General features: G+C 61.5%; 2 protein-coding genes across 8 annotated transcripts in view; both read left to right on the plus strand.

Annotated features, from left to right (window-relative positions):
- CUX1 (cut like homeobox 1) overlaps positions 1–1,060 on the plus strand; it is a 363,980-nt gene extending 362,920 nt beyond the window's left edge. For all 5 annotated transcript variants that reach the window (XM_072837352.1, XM_072837353.1, XM_072837355.1 and 2 more), the window contains one exon: positions 137–1,060. In XM_072837352.1, the coding sequence (XP_072693453.1) occupies positions 137–206 (70 nt within the window). In that variant the 3' untranslated portion in view covers positions 207–1,060. The remainder of the gene's footprint in view (positions 1–136) is intronic.
- Positions 1,061–1,139: 79 nt separating this feature from the next.
- On the plus strand, positions 1,140–25,320 carry SH2B2 (SH2B adaptor protein 2). Of its 3 annotated transcripts, none has more exons than XM_072837356.1 (10): positions 1,140–2,077; positions 2,941–3,045; positions 14,082–14,815; positions 17,668–17,769; positions 19,446–19,537; positions 20,806–20,897; positions 20,989–21,153; positions 21,670–21,878; positions 24,371–24,542; positions 24,983–25,320. In XM_072837356.1, exons 1-10 carry the CDS (start codon positions 1,372–1,374, stop codon positions 25,318–25,320), a joined length of 2,715 nt encoding a protein of 904 aa, XP_072693457.1. In that variant the 5' UTR covers positions 1,140–1,371. The 3 variants fall into 3 exon arrangements, with proteins under 3 accessions (XP_072693457.1, XP_072693458.1, XP_072693459.1); XM_072837357.1 differs by having other exon boundaries at positions 20,992–21,153; XM_072837358.1 differs by lacking the exons at positions 1,140–2,077; positions 2,941–3,045.
- The last annotated feature ends 1,156 nt before the right edge of the window (positions 25,321–26,476 follow it).

Below are 26,476 nucleotides of genomic sequence, written 5' to 3' on the forward strand. Positions count from 1 at the left end.
CCCAGCACCAGCCCTGTGTGTCACACGGGGGGGGGGGGGGGGGGGGGCGGGGGGGTCTCCATGCCCCCTAGACACACACACGCACACTTCTCTCCTTTTTACCCTTGGTCTCAGCAAAGATTTCTATCCCTAACAGGTTCGCAGATCACCTACACAAGTTCCACGAGAATGACAATGGAGCAGCAGCCGGGGACCTGTGGCAGTGATGTCCCCAGGGCCTCCCTGGCACGACCATGATGGCTGCATCCCCCACCCCTTGCTTGTTCAGCTGCTTCTAATGATTTAGACTTCCCTAGAGAATTCCCCACAGCAACTGTCCTTGCCTTCCACCCACCAGTGCCAGGGGCCCCAGGTCCCCGTGGGCCCACCGGAAGAGAATGTCAGCTACATCAGGCCCCCAGGTCCAGAAAGCCCCCAAGGCCCAGCCAGGCTGAGTCAAAACCCCCTGCAGCCCCATCTTAGGCTGCTGACCTGGCTTGGGACCCACCCACAGCCTGACCACTAGCCCTGGTGGCAGTCACCTCCCATCACCAGCTGTGATGCTGATTCTGGCCATCGTTAATCCAGTTGGGATTCCCGGGGCCTCTCTGTGCCAGATCTGGAATCCCCTAGGGCTCCCCTAGAATCTACCACCACCATCACCACCCCACCTCCCACCCTGCCGAGAGACAGACGGCCCTTCCTTACAGGCCAACAGGCTTTGAGTCCTGCCTTTGTCACCACCCCCACCCCACCCCAAGAAGAGGGGAAGCCCCAGAGGGCCTGGGATAGTTTCTGGTACCTCCTCCCAGCCTCTAGACCCACTGTGAGTTTGCTTTCTTCTTTAGCAAGATATTTTGGCTTCTAGGCAAGGACAGGTCTCCAGTGAGCCCTGTGCCCCAGGCTTTTCAGACCCAAGGACTGGTCTGAGGGGCCTAGGTGCTTCTCAGCCAAGGCAGAACTGGCCGTGGGCCATCCTAGGATGGCCACCTCGGGGCCACTGGCTGATCCTCCTCATAAGTTAGATTTGCGCTTGCGTGTTTAGCTTTGCACATTTCAAATAAACACATGGTTGCAGCTATGCTGGTGCCCACTCTGTGACTCCAGGGGTACAGAAAGCTGGCGGGTGCCTATAGCAATGTGCCTGGGAGCCCAGGCTGGACCTTTCAGCTGCTCTGCTGATGTGAGGCATGACCCCCAGCACACAGGAGGTCTCTTCCTTTTCCCACCCCCCCAGGAATTCTGTGAGTGGGTTCAGACCTTTGCTGAAACTCAAACCCAAAATGTCTTAGTTCTCTTGAGCAGATAAGCAACCCAATCCAAAGGAGAAATCTATTCCTTTAAAAAAAAAAAAAAAAAACTATCAGGCTGCATTTGGATGTATGACATTGAATGAGTGATGACAGCTCCTGGGAAACCCCTCCTTCCCTTTCCAGGGTGCTGTGGAGCCATGTGCTCTATGTCCCTTTCCCTTGGGCCCCTGCTTTCCAGATACTGCAGAGCCCATGCCCAAGCCCCCTGAGTGCCAGCTTTGCATGGGGACCCCCTGAGCCACCGGTAAGCCCTAGCCCAGCTCTACTCCCACAGGTCTCTTCCTACCCAGACCAAGGGGCTTCCTCTGGATTTGTGGTGGTTGGTGTTGCCCCACTGGCCAGGTGGCCCTCTGCCTGGCTCTACACCCAGCTCCCACCCCGCAGTCCACCAGGTCAGAGTCCCATGTACTATCCCTGTCTCAGTTTTAGTCCTAGTCCCTCTAGAGCTTGTACATCCAGGGACACCCACCCTCAGCACCCCTCATCATCTGCTCCATCAGAACTTCCTCCAACGTCCCAGAGGCTCCTGCCCTCAGGGACCCCAGATGAACCTGTCTTCCCTGGCTCTCATCCCTGTCCGCATGGCAGAGCTGGTCTTGCCCAATCACTGATACCCTCCACCCTCCTGCCACTTCCACATCTCCCACCAGTTCCTCCTTGTGGGTCAGAGTCACAAACAACTGGCTCTTCCTCACTTCCTCCTCCCTGGGGATCAGACCTAGTGTCCTGCCCTCCCTGGCCAATGACAGCCCACCAGCAGAGCTCAGCCCACTACTCAGAACCAGGTTAGTCCATGGGGGCCAAGCTCTCCCATCTCCCAGAAGGGTGTGGGGTCTGCAGCCAGGCCACCCACACACACTCCCACAGCTCTCACGGCTTCATTCACAGACCTCCTGGTTCCCAGCCAGGAGTACAGGCCTCTGTGCCGCTCCAATCGATAGCTGGTCCACGTCTAAGCTTTCATTAAGTGTCTGCTGGCCAGGTGCCGCTGAGAGGGCAGCTGGTCTGTGTGAGACGAGGTACCAGGACCTCAGATGAGACCCTCCTTGCTTTAGGACCCCTGAGGAGGGCAGCCCAGGGCTGGGAGGTGGGAAGTGAGGGCTCCTGGCTAGTCTCCACTGTCCCCAACCCACAGAAAGGCCTACCCTTTCCGTCCACAAGATTGGGATAAAAACCCTTCTCTGCCTGTCCTGCTTCCTGGGATATCAGAGGTGACAGTGCGTTGTGAAAGGTTAAAGGGTTCTCTGCAAAGGTCAGAGATCTCTAGGGGTGGAAGAGAACAGGTGGAGGCACTCAGCTAGTGAGGAGATGGGGGGCCCAGCACAGAACCGCCAGAGGTAGGCTGCAGAAGGTTTTGTAAGGGCGAGGAGAACTTATCTAACCACCTGTGAGGGCTGAGGGCTTGGGCAGGAGGCAAGGGGTCGGAGGGGAGGAGGAGTTCCGGGGCCCTCCCCGCCTCCCAGGAGCAAGGAGGAGGTCTGAAGTCTGAGCCGCCCTTCCGCTGCCCGGACCCCCTCATTGGCCTCCTGGAGGCCCCAGTTCGCCAGGGGTCAGTCCACAATTGCTCCGCGAAGACCAGCAGGAGCCTTTGTCTTCTTAACCAGAGTGCTCTCTGTCCTAACCTATGCCTTGGGTTTTGGGGCTGCAGAACCCAGCAGTGGTGAAGAAGCCAGCGCTGTGTCTCCCTCGCATCGGCCCCGTTTGACCTCTGAAGATCTCTCCGGGTGGAGACAGTCTCCCCGTCCCGGTGAAGGTGCGTAGACCGGGCAGGGTTCGGGTCTTCCCAGCCCTGTAGCCCCTGGGCTATTTCGGGCGGGGGAAGCACCGCAGGGGGAGGGCGTGGTGCTCGCCCTCGGGATTTATGAGAACCAGACGTCGACTTCCCCGGTTGCGACATCTGGGCCTCCTCGAGGCTCCCATTGTTTCCACGGCGGAAGGTCCAAGCCAGAGGCGGCCTCCGCCGGGCGCCCAACCCCAAGGGGCCCCCACACCCCCTGCACCCGGCTCTTCTCTTCGGGCCACCCACCCGGCCCCCACCCGCCGCGCTCCAGGGGCATGTTTACGCGCTGGGGAGACTCGCCCCGAGAGGGGCGGCTGCAGGCCGGCTCCTGATCCCCGGGCCCCAGCGCCCGGCCAAGCGCAGCCCCAGGGAAGCCGGCGGCAGCGGCGGGCGCGGCTCGGGCTCGGCGGGGGGCTGGGGGCGCGCCGGGGGCGGGGCCGGCGCGGCTCCAGGCGGGAGGGGGCGGGGCCCGCCGGGGGCGGGGCCGAGGCGGCGCGCGGCGCGCGGGCGGGGGGCCCGAGGGGAGCGGGCGGGGCGCGCGCGGCGCGGGGCTGGGCTCGCAGCGCGCGGGGCTCGGCCGCCGGGACCGCCGAGCCGGGGCCGCGCAGGGCCCGCGAGGAGCGCACGAGCCTTCGAGGTTGCGGACGAGGGAAGCAGGAGCCGCGGCCACAGCCGGCGCCCGCCGGGAGGGAGCCCGAACCCGCCGCGGGCCATGAGCCGCCGGGCCCCGGGAGCCGGGCCGCGGTCGGGGCAGCGCTCCGCCGGCGCCCCGGCCCGCCCGGTCGCAGCTGCGCGCCTGTAGGTACGGCCTGCTTGTCCTCAGTTCCCCGATCCGTCTCCCCAGACCCGGGCCGTCCCCGAGGGCGTGCGGGTGTGTGCGCGCGGCTGCCCCGGGAAGCGCGGCCGCACGCGCCCCGGTCCGCGCGTGGCGTCTTTGTGTGCGCGGGTGGGAGGGAGCGCGACGGAGGGATGCGCCCCCGGCGGGGACCCACTCGCCGACCCCCGCCCCCGGGCCCGGCGGGAGCGGCGGGAGGGGCCGAGCCGCCTCCGGAGCAGCTGCGCCCCCGCCCCCTCCTCGGGCCCAGGGCGCAGGGCCCACGGCGGGGCGAGCGCAGCCGGGCCCCCGGAGGAGGGGTCTCCGGCTGGGCAGCGTCGCGAGGGAGCCCGGGGCTCGAATCCGGGCTGCGAGGGCGGGGGGCGGGCCCCGGGAGGCCCTGCCCAGTCCGCGACCGCCGGGCCGGCACGCCCTCGGTTCGGCCCAGGCCGTCCTGCTCTGGGTCCCCGGCCCGGCCCGCCCACCCGGGAGCTCCCCGAGCCCGCCCTCGGTAGCGGGGAGGACGCCGTGGGTGCCCGAGGGGCCGGCGCCTTTAAGAAGGGGCGGGCTCGTGCCCTCCATTCAGGCCCTTCGGCCTCAGCCATTGAGGAGCCTGCGGGCCGCGCGGGCAGAGACGGGGACCCGATCCGCCCCCATCAGCCCGCCGAGCGAGGTCCTCAGAGGGAGAGGTCTGCAGTGGCTGGGGTCCCCTAGGACCTGGGCAGGGCGGTTCGGGCCGCCAGCCTCGGGAGTACCTGAAGGAATCTGTTAACACCGACTGGGCGCTGGGGAGAACCTCCGACCGGGGCTGGGGGGCAAACCTGGCTGCACCCCGCCTCTGCGCGTTGTACGGGGGAGATGGTGCTGCCTCCCTCGTGGCCGGGTGACCAGCAAGAGTTGCCCCCTCCAGCACACACCACACTGACCGTGGGGTGAGTGAGGGCAGGAGGCGGGAGGAGAGGTCTCCCTAAGAGGCTTTGGCTGTGTCAGTGCCCCGCCCCCCCAAACTCTGCAACCACTTTCAACAGATCTCTTCCTTCCTAACCTCCCTGTTCTGTCCAGGAGGCGATTGGTCAGTGGAGTGACCTAGAACCTTCCAGCTCTAGCAGCTTTGGGAGAGGTCTGGCAGTACGGGCAGTGCTGTTAGGCTGGCATGAGTCAGGGAGTTTATAGGGGTCTGGAAGGCAGAGTTTCCCACAAATTGCTGCCTTCTACCCCTGTCTCCCCCTAGAGGGCATGCCTGATGGTGGGCAAGAGATTCTGAAGTGGGGTTGATGAATGCTTCTAAGTAATTGAGGGTTGGTACATACATGCTTTTCCTCCTGCCTATCCTGGGAAATGTGTCTGAGTTTTCTAAACCCTTCCTCCCTCCATAGTGGTCTTCTAGGGAGAATACACACACACACACACACATCCCGAAGAGCGGGCTTCCGCCAAGGCTGAGCATTTGGGTTTGAGTTGATGTGCCAAGCAAAGGGCGTCCTGCTGTTTGTCATGTAACCTTCACAATAACCCTGTGGGTTTGGTACTATTATTACAGAGAAAGAAACAGATTCAGGGAAGTGAAATGACTTGGGCCAGAGTCACTCAACCAACAAGCCAGGCCTCTGAGCTACTTGTCTCTGACAAGAGCCTGGTCATTACCTCTTGCACTGTGTACCTATCCTGGATGGTAGGGAATTGGGGTTTTAGGTGCCATGGGCCTCCTGGCTGCTGTGCCCATGGGGTTCTGGTCCAGTCTGGGGGGCTGCTGCACTTCCTGCTCCTCATGGTCCACATGGGACCAAGGGGTGTTGGCAGCCTTGGGGCCTTGGGAAAGTTTCTCTTCCCCAGTCACCTGGCTAGGTCTGTTTTCATGGCTGCGCTCCATCCCAAGGGAAAGTAGGTGTCCCTCCTTATCCAGAGGAGGTTACGGCCCACACCTTTTTGGGCAGAGCAAAGCAGAGCATCAGTGTGTAGGAGTATAGCATCCTCTGGGTGCTGCAGGGTTTCCAGACACTTCCGACCCCCTGTGTATAGGGCCCACCTAGGGGTGGATATAACACCTGCTGGGATTCATGGTCTGGTGCTATTGTAAAAGGGCAGGAGAGTGAGGGTGGAGGCGGGGAAAGGACACAGTGGGTGTTTTCAAGGCCTCCACCAGCTCAGGGGCCTGGCAGCTGTCGGGGCAGAGGAGTAGGAGCTGGTGAGGCAATGCCAGGCTGGGTGCTGAGACTCCGAGGAGAGAACAAACAGGGGTTGGAGGAAAAGGATGTAATCGAACTTGGAAGTGGTGAGTTTGAGGTGCCTGGAGTTTAGCCAGGCTGGGAATTCAGTTGTTCAAAGACCCAGGGAAGCTTTATAAGCTTCCTTGATACCCAGAGTTTGGGGATCCTCAGAACTGAAAGGAGGTACTGAGGTCTCAGTTAGGAGCCACTGGTATGTATGATGTCATGAAAAAGTCGGAAGGCAGACTGGTGGGCTGGGTAGTAGGAGTTGAAGGGGGTGTCTTGCAGATTTCAGGGGTTGAGCCAGGGAGGTTAAGGAAGGAGATGAATCCAGCCTAGGTGAGATCCATGGCAGGGAGAGAGAGGGAGAGACTTCAAGCTGGAGAGGGGCTGCCTCCATTCTATACCCGGGGAGGGCAGGGCCAGTGCAGCTGGATCCATCCCAGCCTGCACTCCACCTATATAGCTCATCCAGGAACTGTCCAGCACCAGGTGCTCCTGAAGGAGGATGGGCTTCCCTCCTAAGCCCCCAAGCCCCAGCATAGCTCCCTGTTCTGGGTCCCACTGCCTGCTTATCTGACTTCTATATCCTCCAGGGCCCAGCTCACTCCCCTGCCCTCCAGCCTGTCAGAGTGCCCTTTCCCAGGGTGGGCATCTCGTTGCCTTTTCCTGAGGCAGGACTGGGTCCCCCTCACCCCCCCTCCCCAAGAATGCCCTCAGAGGAGAGCTCCACTGGGACAGGGCCCTGTTGTAAGTAGCATGCTGCAGAGAGAGACAGATCTGGACTCAGCTCCACCCTCCCCTCTTGCTCATTCTGTGGCCCGGACCCATCCGCATGTCTCCTGACATATAGTAGAACCCAGTACAAATCCAGTAAATGATAGGCCAGTCATCTCCCTTGCAGGAACCCCATTTTCTCATCAGTAAAATGGGCAAATCCTTTCTTCCTGGCAGGGAAGATGTGAGGGGAGAAGGGTTTGAAACAGGGACAAAGCTCAACTGGATGTGGGTTCTAGCAAAAGACCTGAGCCACACTGCAGAGCTGTATTCGTTGGCAGTCAGGGGGACAGTGGGAAACAGGGAGGCCAGGGAAGAGGGTTCTGTAACCATCTGCTCCGAGCAGTGAGAGGACAAGAGGGAATGGGTGCAGTACATTTATGAAATAGAAGCAGAGGAACTTTCGATTCTTAACCAATTGCTTACCTTTTTTTTTTTTTTTTTAAGATTTTATGTGTGAGCGGTCTCTATACCCAACCTGAGGCTAGAACTCACAACCCCAAGATCAAAAGTCACATGCTCTTCCAACTGAGCCAGCCAGGTGCCCCCAGCTCTCACATTTGTTAATTTTCTCCACTGTCCCATGTGTCAAAAGACCGGATGTGGAAGTGTGGAGACACTCGGGCAGTGGGGTCCCCAAGGACCAGGGGTCTGCAGGTCCCAGAGCCAGCAGGGTTTGTCCAGGTTGGGGGCATCAGTGAAAGCCCAGGGGCTGGCGGGAAGGGCGTCCACCCTCCCACAGTGGCAAAGGCTGGCAGTGTGTGAAAGGCACGGGGGAAGCCCTGAGTGCAGAGCTGCTCCGGCTCTGACAGCCTCCTCCTAGCGCTGCTCCTCAGCATGGGCCTTGGACCAAGAAGCAGTCCGTGTGTGGGGGAGCAGGATGGTCCTCTTCACAGCTACAGAAACTGATGCTCGGAAAAGCCAGGCCCACCTGAGTGCCCCCCCCCCACACACACACACATACACACTGCTGCCCATACAGGGCAAGAGTCCTGTCCCTGTCATTAACCGAGTGCCCTCCTCCACACCCACTCTGCAGCCAAGTCCCAGCAGGTTCAAGGTTGTGGAGACCAGAAATGATGCCCACTTGTGCCTCCTCAGGGGTCATGGGGTGAGCGCAGATATTCTGTGTGGGAGGGTGGGGAAATTCCAGCCCCACCTCCCTCAAGGGAGGCCTTGGTTCAGAGCCTGTCCTGAGGGGACGCACTCTGGGGGTGGGGTGGGGTGGGGTGGGGATTGGGCTTGAGAGCCAACACCCAAGTACCCAACCAGAGAACTTGCCTGGTGTGCTCCACCCCACCCCACCCCCGGGAGACTCAGGCAGCCCGAGGGCTGAAGGCACTCTTGGTGGAAGAACTAGCCCAAAGGTTGTCTGGTCCTGTGGGGGCTGGAGGGGACAGTCCCCACAGAGGCCAGGAGGTCAGCTGGAAGGATAGCAGGATGGAGGACGGAAGGAGCGTTCGTGGTCAAGTGTGGGGTTGGGTTAGCCAAGCCAGGCCAGTCCTGGGAGGCCCGGAGGACAGGACGTCAGTGGGTATGGTTGAGGCCGAGGGACGTCTTGTCTTCTCTTGTGTGGCAGGGCCCCAAGTAGAGACCACAGCTTCCCCATCGTGGATGGTTCTTGGAGGGGGAGGCACTGCCCACCCCAGCACGTAACAGAGCACCCTTAGTTCTGACCCTCACCCCCACCCCTTCTGGCCCTGGCTGTCCAGGTGTCCCCTGAGCATGGAGCTGAGTGAGAAGAAGGTGATGGAGGAGCTTGCACAGGGCCTGCCCTGGAGGCAGCCCCCACAGGACAGCTTCTCGGGGTGCTGGGTGGCTGGCTCGCACTGCAGGGCCTACTTCCCTTCCCTGGGGGCAGAATGTCTCCTGTGGCAGTAGAAGTTCCGGAGAGAGGGCTCCTGCACACGAGGCCCTGAGGCCCCTGCAGTTTGTGGGCCAGGCTGCTGCCTCCTGCTCCCCAGACCTCTGCCCACCGCGGGTTGGATCGATTGGTCGTCAGCCCATTAGCGGGGGTGGCTAGGCTGTCTCATCAATATTTTAAGGAATGACCTGGCCGTGGGGTCCGGAACTGCGTGTGGCGTGTGGCGGGGGCTGATGACTGGCCTTTTTTTTTTTTTGTATTCCAATTGTGAGTGCTATTTTTACCACCGGAAGGCCAGCCGCCCCCTCTCCCAGGCCTCTAGCTGGTTGGGGGTGGGGGCAGGGTCTCCCATCTGGGTTCCCTGCTGCAGGGTTAGCAGAGTCGGAGGCTTGGAAAGGTGACAGGCAAGCACTTGATTGGGCTTCCCCCATCTCGACTCCAGGAAGCTCCCTCCCATTGCACTCCGGCCCTAGTAAAATGGGAACAAAAAATGACGAGCGAGGGCAAGTCATCAGAGCCTCGAAACTGTGGGGCCATGGATCAGGGGAGGGTGATCTCTCTGGGTGGTCACCCTTTGTCTCTGGCCCCAGTCCTCAGGAGAAGAAGCCCGAAGATGAGAGGCAAGCCTTGCCCATCCCTGGTCCCAGGGGGGTGACAGCAGAGCCTCAGTCATCAGTGTCCAAGGACCATGACAGCTCTAGGCCTTAGAGGCCACTGTTCAGCACCCCATTTCACTGATGGGGAGCCAAGGTCTGAGGGGACACAGGGCCTAGCTCTCCTGTTGCCCAGTCCAGCGCCCTCCCGCACTGACTCAGCAGGCCTCTTCGGGCTCCCTGGGGCCATAGACAGAGAAGCTGGGACCCTGCCCACGGAAGCAAGAGGGCCAAGGGCCACAGGGACCATGGGAGCTCAGGGAGGGAGGGCCAGTGCCCTCCAGTGCCCAGGAGGCTTCCTGGAAGGAAGGGTTTTACACAGGCTAAAATGCTGAGGAGAATTTGAGTAGTTAACAGAGTGAGGATGGCTATCCAGGCAGGAAGGTGGCACGGGCAAAGACCAAGGGGGGTCCCCGAGGAGCCACTGGAGGAGGGAGAGCCCAGGCCCAGCTGAATTCATCCATAAACCTTCCAGGCCAGCCAGGCAGTGGGGGCCAGGGTGAATTCGGCCACCCTGCTTCTGGTACCACTGGCCACCCCTCCCCCTGAGGCTCTGCTTTTCACACATCTGGATCTGGTCACCTGCAGAATGGGAGCGGGCTGTGTCTCATTAATTGGGTGACAACACGGGCTGGTCCCTGGAGAGGACTGGAAAGGCCTCCTGGCTGCACCCAGAGGTTGGGCGGTGGGCAGTGGGGGAAGCCCGGCTCTGCCCAGGGCCACACATGGATCATGACAGTACCTAGCCACCTAGTGCTGTCCTTCCAGGGAGGGGTACCCCTCCTCCCCGTTTTAAAGTGAGGAAACAGGCTCGGCGGTGGGAGCTGTGGTCATTGTCACTCACCCAGAGAGCAGTGGGGTCAGCCTTGGGCCCAGAGCAGCCAAGATCCCAAGTAGTTGTCTCATCCCAGTTTTGGCTCCAAGGGCAGTTGGGTTGGGGTGAGCACAGCCTTGCCCCTGCCAGGACTGAGCCCCCTTCCAGCCAGGTCTAGGCCTCCATCTCTGCATCTGTAACTAGTGTGGGGCTCCCTGCTCACCCTGCTGCTGGTGACTTTTACCTCTGGAGGCTCAACCCCTGTCCTTTCTGTGTAGCTCCAGCCAGACCCAGGGGACACTGAGGGCTTCAGGCCAGCAAGGGCGGGTAGGGGAGGTCAATGCAGGCCTAACCTCCCAGCGCCTCCCAGGCCAGTCCCCACCCAGGACACAGCCACAGCCGCCATTCCCTTGGCAGATCCTTCTCTGAGTCCCACTCCTACGTCCAGTGAGGACTGGCTGGACCCATGCTGTGAGAGCCTCCCCCAGGGCCGTGTACCTCCACTTTGCCCCTTCAACCAGCGGGAAGAACAAGGAGGACCAGGGATTGGTGTGCAGAGGTGCTCATTGGAACTGATTCCTTCCTGCCCCCTCCCCAACCTCTGGGGGGCCAACTGGGTATCCACGCTGGTGCTGGCTCCAGCTCCAGCTCCAGCCCTTCCCAGGCTGCTGTGTTGCCCAGTCTGACCCTCCTGGCAATACAGGGGGAGAAGCTGTCAATGTGGGGAGCACCACCGCCCGGGGTGAATGGATGGGCTCAGAGCACAGGAACAGAGCCTCTCGGGCTTAGCCGAAGGACTCTCTCCCCCAAAATGTGCCCCCTTCTAAGTAGGTTAGGCCGAGGCCGAGGCTCTCCACCTTCCCTGGAGGCCTTGGTGGTGGTGGTGGCAGGGGCATTCCAACCTGCACCCTCATTCCTGACATATGACTCAGGCCTGCCTTCTGCCCCCAAGGAGTGTCTGTACCAGATGAGGAGACGCACATGGGAGCAGACACCTGGAGCACCTGGTAACTGGCACCTTGCTAGAGGGGCTTACAGGAGGAGATTGTGGGAGCTTGGAGGAGACTCCCATGCCACATGGGTGGGGAGGCTTCCTGGAGGAAGTGGCCCCTGGACTAATTATTGAACGATGAGTAGAAGTTAGCCAGATGAAGAAAGGAAGAAGAGCAAGGCAGGAGCCAGGTGCATGGGCGCCTCAGCCCTCCTTCCCCAGTCCTTCCCACTGCGTCGTATAAGTCCGCTCCCAGTTATTGTTCATCCCTGCACGAGGTCACCCTTCCTTCATCCTCTCCCCTCTTCCCTGTCATAAAGGCCATTGCAGACTGCCCTCGTCCTCCAGAAAACCTTCCTAACTCCCTGCTACCCTCCTCCCCAGTTCCTACCAGGCAAGAGCCTCTCAGCAGCTCCGGCAATTCGGAAAACTGTCCCTTGTGCTAAGTAGCCTCATCGAGTGGCCCATTTCCTTCCCAGGGCTGTGCTGTGGTTATCGACTGCAGATCGATGGCCAAGGCTGCCCCGAGTTGAGAGGGAATTCCCATGGTGCCCTATGGCCCAGCAGCCCTGCAGATGATCTTACAGAAGCGGGGCAGCTATTTTTTACCAGGCATTTAATTACAGAGTTTGGATCCCAGAGGAGAGATGAGATGGTGCTCCCAGGAGCTCTGAGGGAAAGGCCGTGCTGGGAAATGTGGGGATCCTGGCAGGAGGTGAGGGCATGATGACCGTCTTAGTTCCCCTAACATCAGGCTGGCCCCCTCAGACAGGGGCTCCCCAAGACAGGGCAGGACCACATTACCCCATTTCCTTGCCACTGGTAGTTCTCACCCTGGCCTGGGCCCAGGGGTGGAATACATAAACACAGTGGGCTGGACATGTGCTCCCAGGACAGTGGCCACCTTGGGGGACAAGGAGGCAAGGCCCCCAAATGCCTAGACACACCAGTAGTTTGATGAGTCAGAATGATAAAGGCTGGACAGGCTGGGAACAGGAGGAAGCTGGATAAGGAGAGAGCTGCAATCCCTGCACTGGGACCTCTTCAGGAAGGCCAGGTTTGGAGGCGCCTGGGTGGCTCAGCTGATGAAACATCTGCCTTCGGGTCATGATCCCAGGCTCCTGGGATCGAGCCCAGCACCAGGCTCCCTGCTCCATGAGGAAGAAGCCTGCCTCTTCTGTCTCTCTCTTCTCGTGAATGAATGAATAAAATAAAAATAAAAAATAAAAAAAAGGAGGCCAGGTTTGAATGGGAGCTCTGGAGGGAGCAGGATTTCAGAAAGTGGGAGCACAAGTAGACTGCAGACCATGGGGATGGAAAGAAGCCTGAGAGGGCAGCGCCTTCAGTGCCAGTAGGAAAAACAGGTCCTACTTAAACACTAGAGGGTAACTCCCTGGGGTCCTAGAGTCAGGGTGAGCGTCCCAGGCCTGTCACTAACAAGCTGTGTGCTCTCAGGCCCCGTGCGAGGGCTTAGGCAGTGTCACAGCTGTGACATGCCTGGTGTTCTGGACACATTCATTTATTCATTCAGTGTTTTGTTTTATCTGTTTGTTTGTTTGTTTATAAAAGATATTATTTACTTATTTGAGACAGCAAGAGAGAGCAAGCATAAGCAGGGGGCAGGGGCAGAGGGAAGAGCAGGCTCTCCACTGTGCAGGGAGCGCGATATGGGCTCGATCCCAGAATCCTGAGATCATGCCCTGAGCCAAAGGCAGATGCTTCATGGACTGAGCCACCCAGGCGCTTACTTGATTTTTTTAGTAATCTCCATACCCACCGTGGGGCTTGAACTCAGGACCCTGAGATCAAGAGTCGCATGCTCTTCCAACTGAGCCAGCCAGGCACCCCATTCACTTAGTGTTTACTGTGCCTACTGTGTGCCCAGCACAAGGGACAAAGGCACTTGAAACACTGCATTCTCAGGGGAAGGGTGTGGAAGGGAGTGCAGGATAGGACAACTCAACCACGCAGGGGAACAAATGGTATGTCAGATGGGGATAAGCACCGCAGAGAAAAGTAAGCAGGCCTAGGGCATGCAGACACCAGCACTGGGTGGAGCAGGAACATTCCTTAGTAGAGTGGTGGTCAGAGAAGGCTATTGGACAAGATGGTATATGAGCAGCCCCTGGTAAGGGAGTGCAGGAGAAAGGACATTCCAGGCAAGTGCCAGAGAGAATTGCAGGTGCAAAGGCCCTGGGGTGGGACCCAGCAGCAGCCAGAGCAGAGTGGGCGAGAAGTGGCAGGAGATAAACAACTCAGGGAGGTAAGTGGAGGCAGATCCTGTGACGCCTTGCGGGTTATGAGTAGGACTTCTACTTTTACCCTGAGTGGAATGGGAGCCAATGTAGGATTATGAGCAGAGGAGGGACCTGATCTGTCTTGTTTTGGGAGCGACGGGTGTGTTCCTGGGTGGAGAATGGACTAGGGGTGAGGTGAAGTTCCAGGGGACCAGTGAAGAGGCTGCTGAAGTGCTGCAGGGGCGGGAACAGATCAGGGGGGCCCCTGGAGGGCAGCTCAGAAGATGAGTGGGGAAAGGTTGGGTTCTTGGCATATTTCGAAGGCAAGAGCCAAGAGGATTCACAACTTCCTCCTGCCCAGCGCGTTTGAGCGCCCTCAGGAGAGGTCAGCTTGGGAAGCTAAGTAGGGGGCTCGGAGGACCCTGCATCAGGGCACCTGGCACCCCAGAAACGACCTTGAGCATGCCGTTTGAAGGGTGCGCCTGGGGGCTGGGGGGAGGGGTCCCCTCCTGCAGACAGTGCCCCCCCCCCCGCCTCCCTGGTCGTCTTTCTCTGCCCCCAGCCCCCCAGCCCAGCACGCAGCCCCGGGACCCCCGGGGGAGGGCGGAAGGGCAGAGGACCCGGAGTCACTCGGCTCCCCTGTCGCCCACAGCCGCAGGGGGCTGCGATGGGACGGGAGCCATGAATGGTGCCGCCCCCGGCCCCGCCGCCGCCGCCGCCGCCGCCGCCGCCGCCCCGGTCCCCGACTGGCGGCAGTTCTGCGAGCTGCACGCGCAGGCGGCCGCCGTGGACTTCGCGCACAAGTTCTGCCGCTTCCTGCGGGACAACCCGGCCTACGACACGCCCGACGCCGGCGCCTCCTTCTCCCGCCACTTCGCCGCCAACTTCCTGGACGTGTTCGGCGAGGAGGTGCGCCGCGTGCTGGTGGCCGCCCCCGCCCCCGCCCGCATGGAGCCCGCCGCGCTCAAGGCCGCCGCCTACGGCCACTCGCGGAGCTCGGAGGACGTGTCCACGCAGGCGGCGGCCAAGGCCCGCGTCCGCAAGGGCTTCTCGCTGCGCAACATGAGCCTGTGCGTGGTGGACGGCGTGCGCGACATGTGGCACCGGCGCGCCTCGCCCGAGCCCGACGCGGGCGCCGCCCCGAGGGCCGCCGAGCCCCCCGCCGAGCCTCGCGACAAGTGGACGCGGCGCCTGCGGCTGTCGCGGACGCTGGCGGCCAAGGTGGAGCTGGTGGACATCCAGCGCGAGGGCGCGCTGCGCTTCATGGTGGCCGACGACGCGGCGGCGGGCGCGGGCGGCGCGGCCCAGTGGCAGAAGTGCCGCTTGCTCCTCCGCAGGGCCGTGGCCGGCGAGCGCTTCCGACTCGAGTTCTTCGTGCCGCCCAAGGTGAGCGCCGCCCTCCCCCCGCGGCGGCCCGGGCGCCCGACCTGCAGCCCTGCAGCCCTGCAGCCCTGCAGCCCTGCAGCCGCGAGCCGCCCCGGTGACGGTGGCGAGGGCGGTGGCGAGGGCGGTGGCCGGCCGCCCAGGGTGTGAAAGCTAGCCTGGCTGAGGCCAGCACTGCCGCCCGCCCGCGTGCCCCATGACCCTCCCCTCGGGAGCCCCGGGGGCAGCTGGGGCCTCCTGCAGGGTGGCAGACCTGCCCCATTCGGAAATTGGGAATAACTGTAACATTAGCACCCGTTTTCTGAGGGCGCCCGCATGCTGAGCCCTGAGCCTGGTACACAGCCTCCTCCCCCCAGCCTCCCAGCCGCGGGGAGGGGCATCATGGTCCCCAGGTCACCCAAGAGAGAACAAAGGAATACTCAGAGAGGAGGTGCGGCCTGCCCAAAGTCACAGAGCTGGGGGGTGGCGGGGCCGGGCTAATTATACTCACCACCCTGGTGGTCCTGAGAATGGAGGAGCTGGAGGTGGGAGCTGCTTGTGTGCTGGGAGGTTCGGAAAGGTGGGCGGTTGTGCTGATGCAGCTGGCAGCACCCCAAGAACCACCCAGCCCTCCCCCCCTACTCCCAGGCACCTTTAGTCACCCTGAGCCTCTCGCCTCTCTCCATCTCCTCATCTGTCAGGACTCTGGGTGCCCCTCCTTGCCTCTACTCCCTGGAGGTGCAGGGTGTGGGTCCCCAAGGCTGGGTGCATGGAGTCTGGAGAGATGACTTCCCAAGGGGTTTTTCCCTGCCGGGCACCCACCATTAGGCCCCTCAGAGAAATCCTAGACAACCAAGCCAGCTCCGCTACTTGTCAGAAGGGAGACCTGGGCCTGGTGAGTGGGGCAGGCAGGGTGGGGCTTGCCCAGAGTCACCCAAAGGGCAGAGGCCCAGGGCTCAGTGCCTGTGGGCCTGAGTGGCAGTTACAGCTGCCCCGCTGTAAATAGCGTCTGCTGCTCTTGGGGAGGGGTGGGGTGCAGCAGCTGGCGCCTCTCTTTTAGCCTCTCCCGGCCTACCATTCACCGCTGGCAGAGGGCAGGGCTCTTGAGGGCTCACGTTCCCAACCTTGGAAGAAGACAGGCAGCTGGGTTCCTAATGCCCAATCTGGCCTCAGACCCTCCTTTTCCCAGGGAAGGGTTTGTGAATTCAGGTGCGAGCCCCCCAGGAAGGCAGACAATACCATGCTGAGGTCTTAGGTCAGGTTCTCCAAATGTGTTGGGTCCCAGGGTGAGTGGGCCCCTTCAGGGCCTCCCTGCGGACACCGCCTCCCGGTGCCTTTTTAGTCCTGCCTTCCCACCCACAGTCCAGATCTCCTGCTCCTGGGGGCACCCTGGGAGCACAGGAGTGTGGGGTCTGCAGGCTCCGGGACTTTTTCCTGGGGTCTTCAGACTTTGCTCTCACCTGGCCCCATGAGTCAAGCCTCTGGCCTCCTGCCCCCTCATCCTCCAGGAAGCCTCCTGGGCCTCAGGTGCCCCAGAGCCCTTTGCAAGGACAGCCCCGGAGAGAAGAGGGCCTGGCCCCACGCTGTTGGGGAGCCATCAGGAAACCTCCATGTGCAGAACCAGACAGTAAACGTCAGTGGAGTGAGCACTCGCTCTGGGAATCCTAAGGACAGAAGCTTGCACTGCATCAATGTCCACCAGGAGCAGAGCCCCCAAGACAGGCATCTCTGGAGACACAAGCAGAGTGAGGAAAGGCTAGAGATGTGACACCACCTGCAGGCTCTGGCCAGGGAGTGGGAATGGGGAGGTGCAGGGTCAAAGGCCACTACTGGGCTAGCTAGGACAGATGCATCTCAAGCACCAGGCAGAGGAATCGGCACCTGCGGCCAGTGGAAGCCCAGTTAAAGCCCCCAGTCTAGGCCTGCACCATCCATCTGTGTCTCCTCTCTCTACTCCCAGATCACGACCCCCTGCCCTGCCGGCTGGTAGGATGGCCTGCCCTGGTCAGCTGCGGCCCTTCGGCACTGCTCCAAGCCCAGCCCTGCATCCGCTGGATGGCAGCCAGCACTACCAGGAATTCCCATTAGCCTGCCCACCCAATGTGTGGCGCTTCCCTTTCCTCCTGAGAAAGTCCCTGTCCCAGAGCCCAAGCCCTGCCGGGAAGCACAGTCTTAAACCAGCCCTGGGGACTTGAGGGCCAGAGCCAAGAGCCTTGGAGCAGAGTGGAGAGAGCCAAGCACAGAGTGGCCCTCCCTGGAAGCCCTGACAGCTCACCTGGCTTAAAACCCCACACCGGTCCCTTGACCTCCACCTGGGGACATGGCCATGCCCAGCTTCAGGAGCCCTGTTCCAAGTCAGGGACCCCAGAGCCATGCTCTGGAAAGTCCAGTCTCAAGGGGAAGGGCAGCATTTTTTTCTCAAAGGAGCTAGGAGAAACTAGAAATTATCTCACTGCACCACGCACAGCATAAACATTGTCTGGTGAGACGTTTGTTTCGGAAACACTTTTACCTAAAGTGTGTACATCGTGGGCCACGGTGTCAGATCTGTTTCTCAGTCTGGGTTGGGGTCAAAAACCACAGATGTGGGTACACGGGGCGGGAGGGCAGTCTGGGGAGGCGTTTCCCCTCCAGGCTCAGAGCTGGGAGAAGCAGATGTCGGTTCCAGCTCTGTCTGTGCCTCGCTGTGTGACAGTGTGGGGAGGTCCCTTTGTTTCCCTGAACCGCCCCCCCCCCACTCACCCATCTGTGAACTGGTGATTGGAATACCCCCATGCTGGGGCTGCCATGGTGCTCTAAGCTGAGGGTTAGGAGGGGGACAGAGGGTTTCAGGAGATGCTGGGTGACTCTCACGGTCCCTTCCCCTGGCCTTCCAGGCCTCGAGACCCAAAGTCAGCATCCCTCTCTCGGCCATCATTGAGGTCCGCACCACTATGCCCCTGGAGATGCCAGAGAAAGACAACACGTTTGTGCTTAAGGTAAGCCCCCCGCCCCCGCCCCACAGATACCCTGGCCACCCCAGCCCCCTCCCCCGCCCTCCACCGTGGGCAGCACAGCCTGAGGCTGCGTAGTGGGAAAGAGGGTAAGGAGCCAGCCGCAGGAGCTCTGGTGGCGGGGCCCGGGACCCTACCCAGCTGTCTGGCACACAGCTAGGACTTGAATCTGGGCCTGGCCCATAGGGCTGCGTGCTCTGGGTGTCACCCACCATCTGGGGCCCTCTCTTCCCATTTCCTCCTGGCCTGGTGAAGCTCCTCTGAGTTTCACTTCCTCGCCTCCCTTCCCCAACTGGAACCAGCCTATACCCACCCCATGGCCTACAACAGTTATGCAAATGCCTCCCCCCCCAACCCGGTCTCTGGGCACCAGAGTGTGGGAACCTGCCCCGTCCCACAGATGGTACAAAGGCATTGGGGGTGGCCGGGGAGGTGGGTCTGGGGGCAGCCCGTCCTTTTCCCAGGCTCCGCCACACCAGGGTGGCCTGCTTGGGTTGCTGAGGACACGGCTCCGGGCTGCCAGGGCTGTGGCCCGGGGCCTCCTCAAAGCACTGGGCATTTGTGAAGCCAAGCCCCCAAGGAGGCCTGGTTCCACCCACCTAGAGCTGCATGGAACACCCCCCTCCTCCACAGGCTCCCCGTTGGGTTTATGTTTTACTTGTCCCTGTTTGTTTAGCCATGAACTCCCTTATTCATTTAGCAAACATTTGCCAACCCCATACCCTGAGTCACCCCAGGCCCGGGGGCTGAGGACACAGTCCCTCCCTGCTTGGCATTCTTGTCCGCTGGGTGCGACAGGCCCAGAGCTTCGCTTCCAACAGCCAGCCTGCCACTGTGTGGGGGACTGTGCTTCCTGCTGGCCCCACTTTGGCCTCTGTTTCTCCATCTAATCAGATAGGGGTTGAAGGTGGTCCCTGAGGCTCTCCCAGCCCTGACATGCTGGGAGGCAGCAGCTGTATTTTAACTGGGACACACACAGGAAGCTGAGAGCCCGGGGCCTTGGCATCACGGAGATCTGGGTTCAGGTCCCAGCACCACCACTGAGTGCTGGTGTGAACAAGTCATCTGACCTCTCTGACCTTCAGTCTTCTCCTTTGTAAAATGGGGAAAACCTCCCACCTCCCTCACAGGGGCTGTTGGGAAAAGGTCATCAGATAAAGTCTGTGCAGGATTACACTCTGGGCCACAGCAGGGCTTTCTCCTCCTCTCTTTCCCTGTGGGCGCTGCCTGTCCCAGTGGCCTGGCCACAGAGGTAGAGTTCCAGGCACTCAGGTGTGGGAGCCCCTCAACTCCGTGTGCTGGGGCCAGCTGGGCCCTTCATTGACTTGAGGGTTGTGATGTTTTTTACCCCATCTCCTGGGTGCCAGGCCACCGTGGCTTCCTCAGAGGCTGCATCTCCAGTGCCTGAGGACCTGAGTCAGTGGGGCCAGACATCATCCCCGGCGATCCCCACTGGTGGGCCCCAGGCTGCTGAAAGTGTGGCCAAGGCTCCACCCCGAGACCCTGGCCTAGGCTTGGGGTGGTGACCCCACTGTCTTCCGGGCTGCCTGCACCAGCGAGCCCCTGTGGAGGAGGGTTGGGACGAGCCATTTGCCCTGGAGTGTTCTGGGGCTCTGTACTGAGGGCACTGACAGACCTGGACTCTCGGCCCCCCCTCCTAGGTCGAGAATGGAGCTGAGTATATCCTGGAGACCATCGACTCACTGCAGAAGCACTCGTGGGTGGCTGACATCCAGGGCTGTGTGGACCCCGGGTGAGTGCCCAGATGGCCCTAGAATGGGTAGATGTGGGGGGCTGGCCAGGGAGTGCCCGTGGTCCCCCCTTCCATGGGGAGGTTTCCCGTGAGGGCAGGAGCTGAGCTTGGGAGCTGGGCTTTTCTCATTGTAGTCCTGGCCAGGCTCATCTGTACCCCTAGCCCCAACAGACCCTTTGAGGCCTGCTTCACATGGCCTGGGCCTAAGGACCTAGAAGAAACTTGGCCTGAGACTTGTCTTCACTCCAGGGGAGTCAGACCAATAGGAGGTGGGCAGTGATGGGGTGAGCCCGAAGGGCCAGGGGTGATGGAACAGAGGCAAGGCCCCAAACCTAGCCCTGGGGCTCAGAGCTGATATGCTGGTAGAAGTACTCCCCTCCTCCAAGACTTAAGGAAGAGCAGGTCTGAGCCAGGCAGAGGGGACCCCAGGCCTGCCAAAAGTGTGAGGTGTGCGAGGGCCTGGGACTCACAGAGGATGTCAAGGCCTTTGGATAGCCAGAGGTAGAGCTGATGAGGGGGACTTTGATGAAAGCCTGGAAGCTAAGCTGGTAGGTCGATGGCAGCGGGGAGCCATGGCTGGTAATAAGCAGAGGGCAGCTACAGTCAGCTATGTGAGGAGGAGCAGCAGGGAGGCTGGCTTCATGATCCAGGAGAGATCCAAAGGGCAGGAGTAGGAGGCGTAAGGCCAGGAGCAGGAGGGGTAGGCCGGCCAACAGCCAAGCATTTGGCAGCAGCTCTTCTGGTGAATGGGGTGAGCCAGGCCCGGGGGAGGGGCTGCTGCTTTCTAATTAACAGCTTCATTTGAGGAAGCACAATTAAAGGCCTGAGTGCCTCCCAGACCCCCCTCCCTGCTCCATCCCCCAAATGGCTGCAATCCCTCCCCTGCCACCCAGCCATCTGCCCTGCAAACTCCCACCCCCCCACCCCGCCCAGCCCCTGGGAAAGCGAACCTCACTTTACAGTATTTTGGAGCTGGCGGGATCCCAGACACCTCATATCACAAACAGGGAGACAAAGGTCGGGGCAGGGAAGGGAGCTGCCCTGCCATCATTTGAGGGACACCTGCTGGGGCCATGTCCATCGTGGCCACAGAGCAAGCTGACAGTGTGTAACAGAGGGACATGGAGGCAGAGGGACCCAGATGAGCAGGATAGGGCTGCTGCTGGCCGTGGAACTGTCAGCCATCCCATCCCGAGGCTCCTTGAGCAGCTGGTGGTTGGGGTCCGAGTCCCATGGCAGGACACCGTTGTGCTTCCCTGCCTTTGCAGGGACAGTGAGGAAGACGCTGAGCTCTCCTGTGCCCAGGGAGGCTGTCTGGCCAGTCGAGTGGCCTCCTGCAGCTGTGAGCTCCTGACGGATGGTATGTGGGGAGCAGAGCTGGCTAGAGGAGTGGAGGGCAGGTTAGAGGGGGTGGTTGGTCCCGGATGGCTTCCTACCTGCTACTTCTCCAGCAGGGGACCAGCCCCGGCCCCCAGAGACCATGGCAGCCGTGGTGACAGCTCCACACAGCCGAGCTCGAGATGGCATTGGGGAATCCCTGGTCCACGTCCCACTGGAGACCTTCCTGGAGACCCTGGAATCCCCAGGTGGCAGCGGCAGAGACAGCAGTAACACAGGTATGATGCACACAGTCTTCTCTCCCTGGGCTCCCCACCCCCATCCCAGGCCACAGAGGCCCTCAGACTCCCCTGAGGACCTTCCTGAGCCTCAGAAGCCATGATGTTTCACCCGACCAGGTCCAGCGCATGGCAACTTGGTAGTTCTGCCTTTTGTAGGCAAGTCTGGGAAGGGGACCCCTCCCCCAGGCCCTGGATTCCATGGAAAATGCTGGTGGGAAGGAGTGGAGCGTAAAGGGTTGGAACCAGAAACTGGGGACAAGGAGACGACTTGTTCCCAGGTTTCCTGCTGACTTACAGAGTGACTCCAGGACACTCGGTTTCCCTGTGCTTCAGGTTACCTCCTATGCCAAACAAGTGGGTCGGGCCGGTTCCCTGCCTTGTTCTAAGACCGTTCAAACAGCGTTTTAGGGGCAAATATTCAACCAGCTGTTGCATCTCTTCTCTCATTTACTCATTCCCCCCACACACACACCTCTGCTTCCCCAGGCCCCTCACACTGTCACCCCTCTACAGGGGAAGAGGGAGCAGAGCCGGAACCCGAGGCCGAGCCTGAGCTGGAGCTCTCCGACTACCCCTGGTTCCACGGGACCTTGTCACGGGTCAGGGCAGCTCAGCTGGTGCTAGCAGGCGGGCCCCGGAGCCACGGCCTCTTCGTGATCCGTCAGAGTGAGACTCGGCCTGGGGAGTACGTGCTGACCTTCAACTTCCAGGGCAAGGCCAAGGCAAGTCGGGGGTGGGGGTGGCACAGGGGAGCAGCATGGCCAGCCCTGAGGGAGGGGTATCGTCCTGAGGCGTGCCCTCACCTCACCTGCATCCCCCTACCCCCACCGCCCTGAGGAGTGTAATCAGCCCCAGATGTGGTTTCTTAATTATCCAGATGGGGAACTCACTCACTGGTAGCTGAGCCCACAGGAAGCCAGGCCCTTCTAAGGGTTTGCCTTTGACCCTGTGCACTGGGGATCGCTTACCACTAAGGTTTCTGAGGGTCTCTACGCACAGCCACATTGGTGCAGGGCTGAGGTCAACCACAACCATGCCGCCCCACCCACTCCCAGGTGACTCCCCTTCTGCCCTGCTCTGTAGGGTCAGTTCACCAGCCCCTCCTGGGCCCCAGCTCTGAGCCAGGCCTGTGGCAGGCCCAGGGTCACAGAACCATGCACAGGCGGGCCTTCAAGAGCTGGGCAGGAGAGGAGGAGGTGGACTGGGCCCTACAGTCATGCAGAGTCTACAGGGCCACAGAGCTGGGGGTACTCCTGAGCCCACCAGCCAGAATAAGGGGGTTGGTGACCTGAGGCGTACAATGGATGGAGAATCCTTGAGGAGATCCAGACAGGGCACAACAAGTGGGGAGGGCAATGTGCCTAGATGGGGGGCTCTTGAGGAAGGATACTGTGTGCTAACAATGTGCTAATAATAATAAGGGGCAAAGGAAAACATGACAGGAAAGTCAGATGATGTTGGGGTAGGGGATGGCTTGTGGTTACACTGAGACCAGAATGAGCCGGAACCTCAACCCAGCTCCCCCCAGCATCCCAAATCTCCAATAAGGATACAGACCTGGCCCCGGCTCCTCCCAGAACACAGTTCCCATCAGTCCCTGCTGGAGGAGGGAGCACCCCAGGGCTCCCGCTGCAGGCCTGCTCTGGGAGTCAGTGTCCCAATTCCTGGTTGGCCTGGCACAGGCCCTCCCCTGCTCCCTGGGCATCTCTCCTTGGCAGCGTTGGCCCACCGTGGAAGAGGCAGCACCTCCCCCGGGACACCTCGGAAAGCAGCTGCCCTTAACTAGTTCCTCTGGCAACCAGGCGCTTAACGCTGTCCCTGGCAGCCCGAAGTTTACTGCTGGGCCAGCAGCGCCCCGGGCGGCCTCCCTGGAGGGCCTGGATCTGACTCCTGCCCAAGCCAGAGCCTAGGATGGCGCCCAGCCCTCTGTGGGGCATGGTGGGGGTGGTGAAGCAGGGTGGGAGGCTCCTCTCCTTCCTAGGGCAGGACCCAGCCTTAAACTTGCCCCAGTTGCCACCCTGTCAGAGCGGAGTGACTTCCAGGGTTTGACAAGTTAGTCGTGGGGTAGAGCAAGACCTCCAGCCTCCTGCCTGCACACCTCCTAGGAAGAATGACCTCTGCCTTCCCAGGCAGTTCCTTTCACCTTCTGATAATAAATGTCTGGAAGGTTTTCCGCAAAATTGAGATGCACCTGCCCCCTGAGGCCCAGCTCTACTGAGGCCTTTGCCTTCAAAGGACCCACCCAGACTTGAGGCTGTCGTAGGCCCCCACTATGCTGTTCTCTCCAGCTGAGCCCCTGCCCTGGCTGCCAGTAATGCTCCCTGGGTTCACTACACTGTTCTGGCAAGTTCTGGCCATGCTGAGTAGCAGAACTCACTCATGCAACCATCTTCCACCCTCAGGGCCTCTCTGTCCTTTATGTAAGGGGCCAGGCCAGCTTCCCCTCCTCCTGGGCTTGGAGTCACATGCATACCCTAAAACCCTGCTACCTCTGACCCTCTTGCCACCCACCCCCCAGAGACAGCCACTCTTCCTCCTGCGGGACACGTGTTGAACAAAATAGGGCTGAAGCCAGAGACCTGTGGCTCACCACTAGAGACCACAGGCCTGAGTTTCACCTGTCACATGCGGGCCCCGGGGACCCTCAGAGGACCCAGCTCTGTTCCTCATGCTCCAGATACTCCCACTGCAGCATAGCTGAGATGGACATTTGGTCCCTCCTCCCCAGCTAGACTTGGGGTTGTTTCTGGCCCCCTGGATTTTGGCTGTGCAGGAACAGCAGGCCAGCACCTAGCCTGCAAGGCCAAGAGAATCACACAAATGCATTCTCTTCCCAGCTCTGTGACTGGGGGGAGTCCCTCCTTTCCCATGCCTCAGTTTCCCCATCTCTAACATGGAGGCTATAATCTCCACCTTCTGGGATTATTGGAAACTAGAGATGGGGTTGCAAAGGGCAGGATGCAGGTGCTTCTAGCATAGGGACAAATGCATGGCTCCCTTCAGTCCCAGCCTGGCTCTGTTCCCTTCCTTCCCCATCCTCACTACAGTAGCGACCCCCTGAGATGGGGCTCAATGTGTGACGTGCCCGCGTGCTCTCACACTGCCCCATATGCCCCTGTGACACTTGGTACTTGTAGTCACCCCCAAAAGTACTTGCAAAGCAGTTGGCTAGCCCAGAACTCCATCTCTGACCTCCCCCCACCTGTGCCCACAGCACCTGCGCCTGTCCTTGAACGGCCACGGGCAGTGCCACGTCCAGCACCTGTGGTTCCAGTCTGTGCTGGACATGCTGCGCCACTTCCACACCCACCCGATCCCCCTGGAGTCCGGGGGCTCTGCAGATATCACCCTGCGCAGCTATGTGCGTGCCCAGGGCCCCCCACCCGGTAAGGCCCCCCACTTGGCCTGTGGGATAGCTCAAGAAGAGACGGGGTGGGGGGCGGCAGGAGGGGAAAGGAGGCACCCGCAGGGCCACCAGGATGGGAGAGAGGGTGGCAGCCCGGGGAGCCCGGCCAGGTCCTGAGTGATTCGGGGCAGGCCGAGGGAGGTGGCTCAGAGGAGCACCGAGGGGTTCTCTGGGCTCCTGCAAAGGGGGGCTCAGCGCGGAGGAGGGGCAGGGGCAGGTCAGGCTGTCGGGCACACGCGTTGTGAGTGCCCCGTTGCCCACAGCGGCGACGTTAGTTGGGGCGGGGGCCGGGATGCGGCGAGCGAAGGCGGGGCTGCCCCCGCCCCGGCACCGCGCCCCCTGCGGCCCCGTGTGGCTCGGGGGCCGGGGCGGGGCGAGGGTGCCCGGCTGGGCCTGACGCGCCCGCGCCCCCCGCCGCAGCCCCGGGGCCCTCGGCCGCGCCCGCGCCCCCCGCCTGCTGGAGCGAGCCGGCCGGCCAGCACTACTTCTCCAGCCTGGCCGCCGCCGCCTGCCCGCCCGCCTCGCCGTCGGAAGCGGCGGGCGCGTCGTCCTCGTCCGCCTCGTCGTCCTCGGCCGCGTCCGCGCCCGCAGCCCCGCGCCCCGCCGACGGCGCCCTGAGCGCGCGCAGCCGCAGCAACAGCGCCGAGCGCCTCCTGGAGGCGGGGCCCGGCGGCGCCGAGGAGCCCCCCGAGGCGGCGGCGGGGGACGGGGCGCGGGGCCGCGCGCGCGCCGTGGAGAACCAGTACTCGTTCTACTAGCCCCGCGCCCCGCCCCGCCCCGCCCCGCGCCCCGCGCCCCGCCGCCCCGCGCTGGGCGGGAAAAGCAAAGCTCTTCAGTGAAGACATAATGTTATTAAAGAGCCTGTTTTAGGGACTGCATTCGGCTCTCCTGTCGTCCTTTCTTCCGCCCTGGCCTCGGACACTGCTCCTCTGGGCCTGGGGAAGGCGGGGGCACCACACAAGGCACCCCCACCTCCTCACCCCCAGCCTCCGTCCAGCCCACACGCAGCCCTTGTCGTTTGGGGAGCCAGCACCCCGTCCAGCGGAGGTGGGGAGGCAAGCGGCAGAATCTGGAGGAGGCCCGGAGCTGAGGCGCCAGGCCCCACAGCGGGGCTCCGGCGGGAGGGGGAGGGGTGACCCGAGCAGACGCCTGGGGTCAAGAATGAAGGCTGGCGGAGGGGAGGGAAAACAGGAGAAAGACGGGGCCCCTTTCGCGGGGACACAGTGAAGATGGGGGCTGGGGAAGTCATGGGGCTTTGGATGCCAAGATGAGCTGGTCCCTGGCTAAGAGAGTAAGGGTGTTCTTGGCCAGGTCAGTAGGGGCGGGGGGGGGGGGGGGCAGGTTTCCTCCACATTAGGGATTGGGCAGTGGGAGAGGCTGGTTGACTCAAACTTGGGAGAGGCCTGAGGGTCTTTCCACCCTCCCACCCCCTCGACCCTCTCCTCTACCCCCTCACCCCAGCCCATGCTTCCCTGCAAGCAGAGGTCCAGCTGTGGCTCCTGTGTCCCTGGGCAATGGAGACACAGCCTACTCAAGGTCACAGCACTCCAGCCCTCAGGCCATACTCCCTCTGAGAAGGATTTCCTTCCTGTCAAGCTAAAGAGCACCCACCTACCCTGAATCCAAAAACCTGGGACCACAGACCCAAGGTGCCCCTGCCCAGGAGTGCCCTTGCAGGGCCTGCGCCTATGATGTGCCATTCAGACCCCCAGACCGCTAATCCTCTTGCCTCTGCAGCCCCAGCACCCATACGCCCTTCCCCACGTGAGGGGCACCAGCACCCCCACTGGGCCCCCACAGCTTTGCTGCTGCTCCCAATTCACAAAATGACCTGGAAGTGACTGAATAGTGCCCCTGCTGCCACCTCAGAGAGGGAGGAGTACAAGGTCACTGCTCTGCAGAGCAGCCTGTGCC

This window comes from Canis lupus, chromosome 8, assembly GCF_048164855.1.
Source record: "Canis lupus baileyi chromosome 8, mCanLup2.hap1, whole genome shotgun sequence".
NCBI lineage: Eukaryota > Metazoa > Chordata > Mammalia > Carnivora > Canidae > Canis > Canis lupus.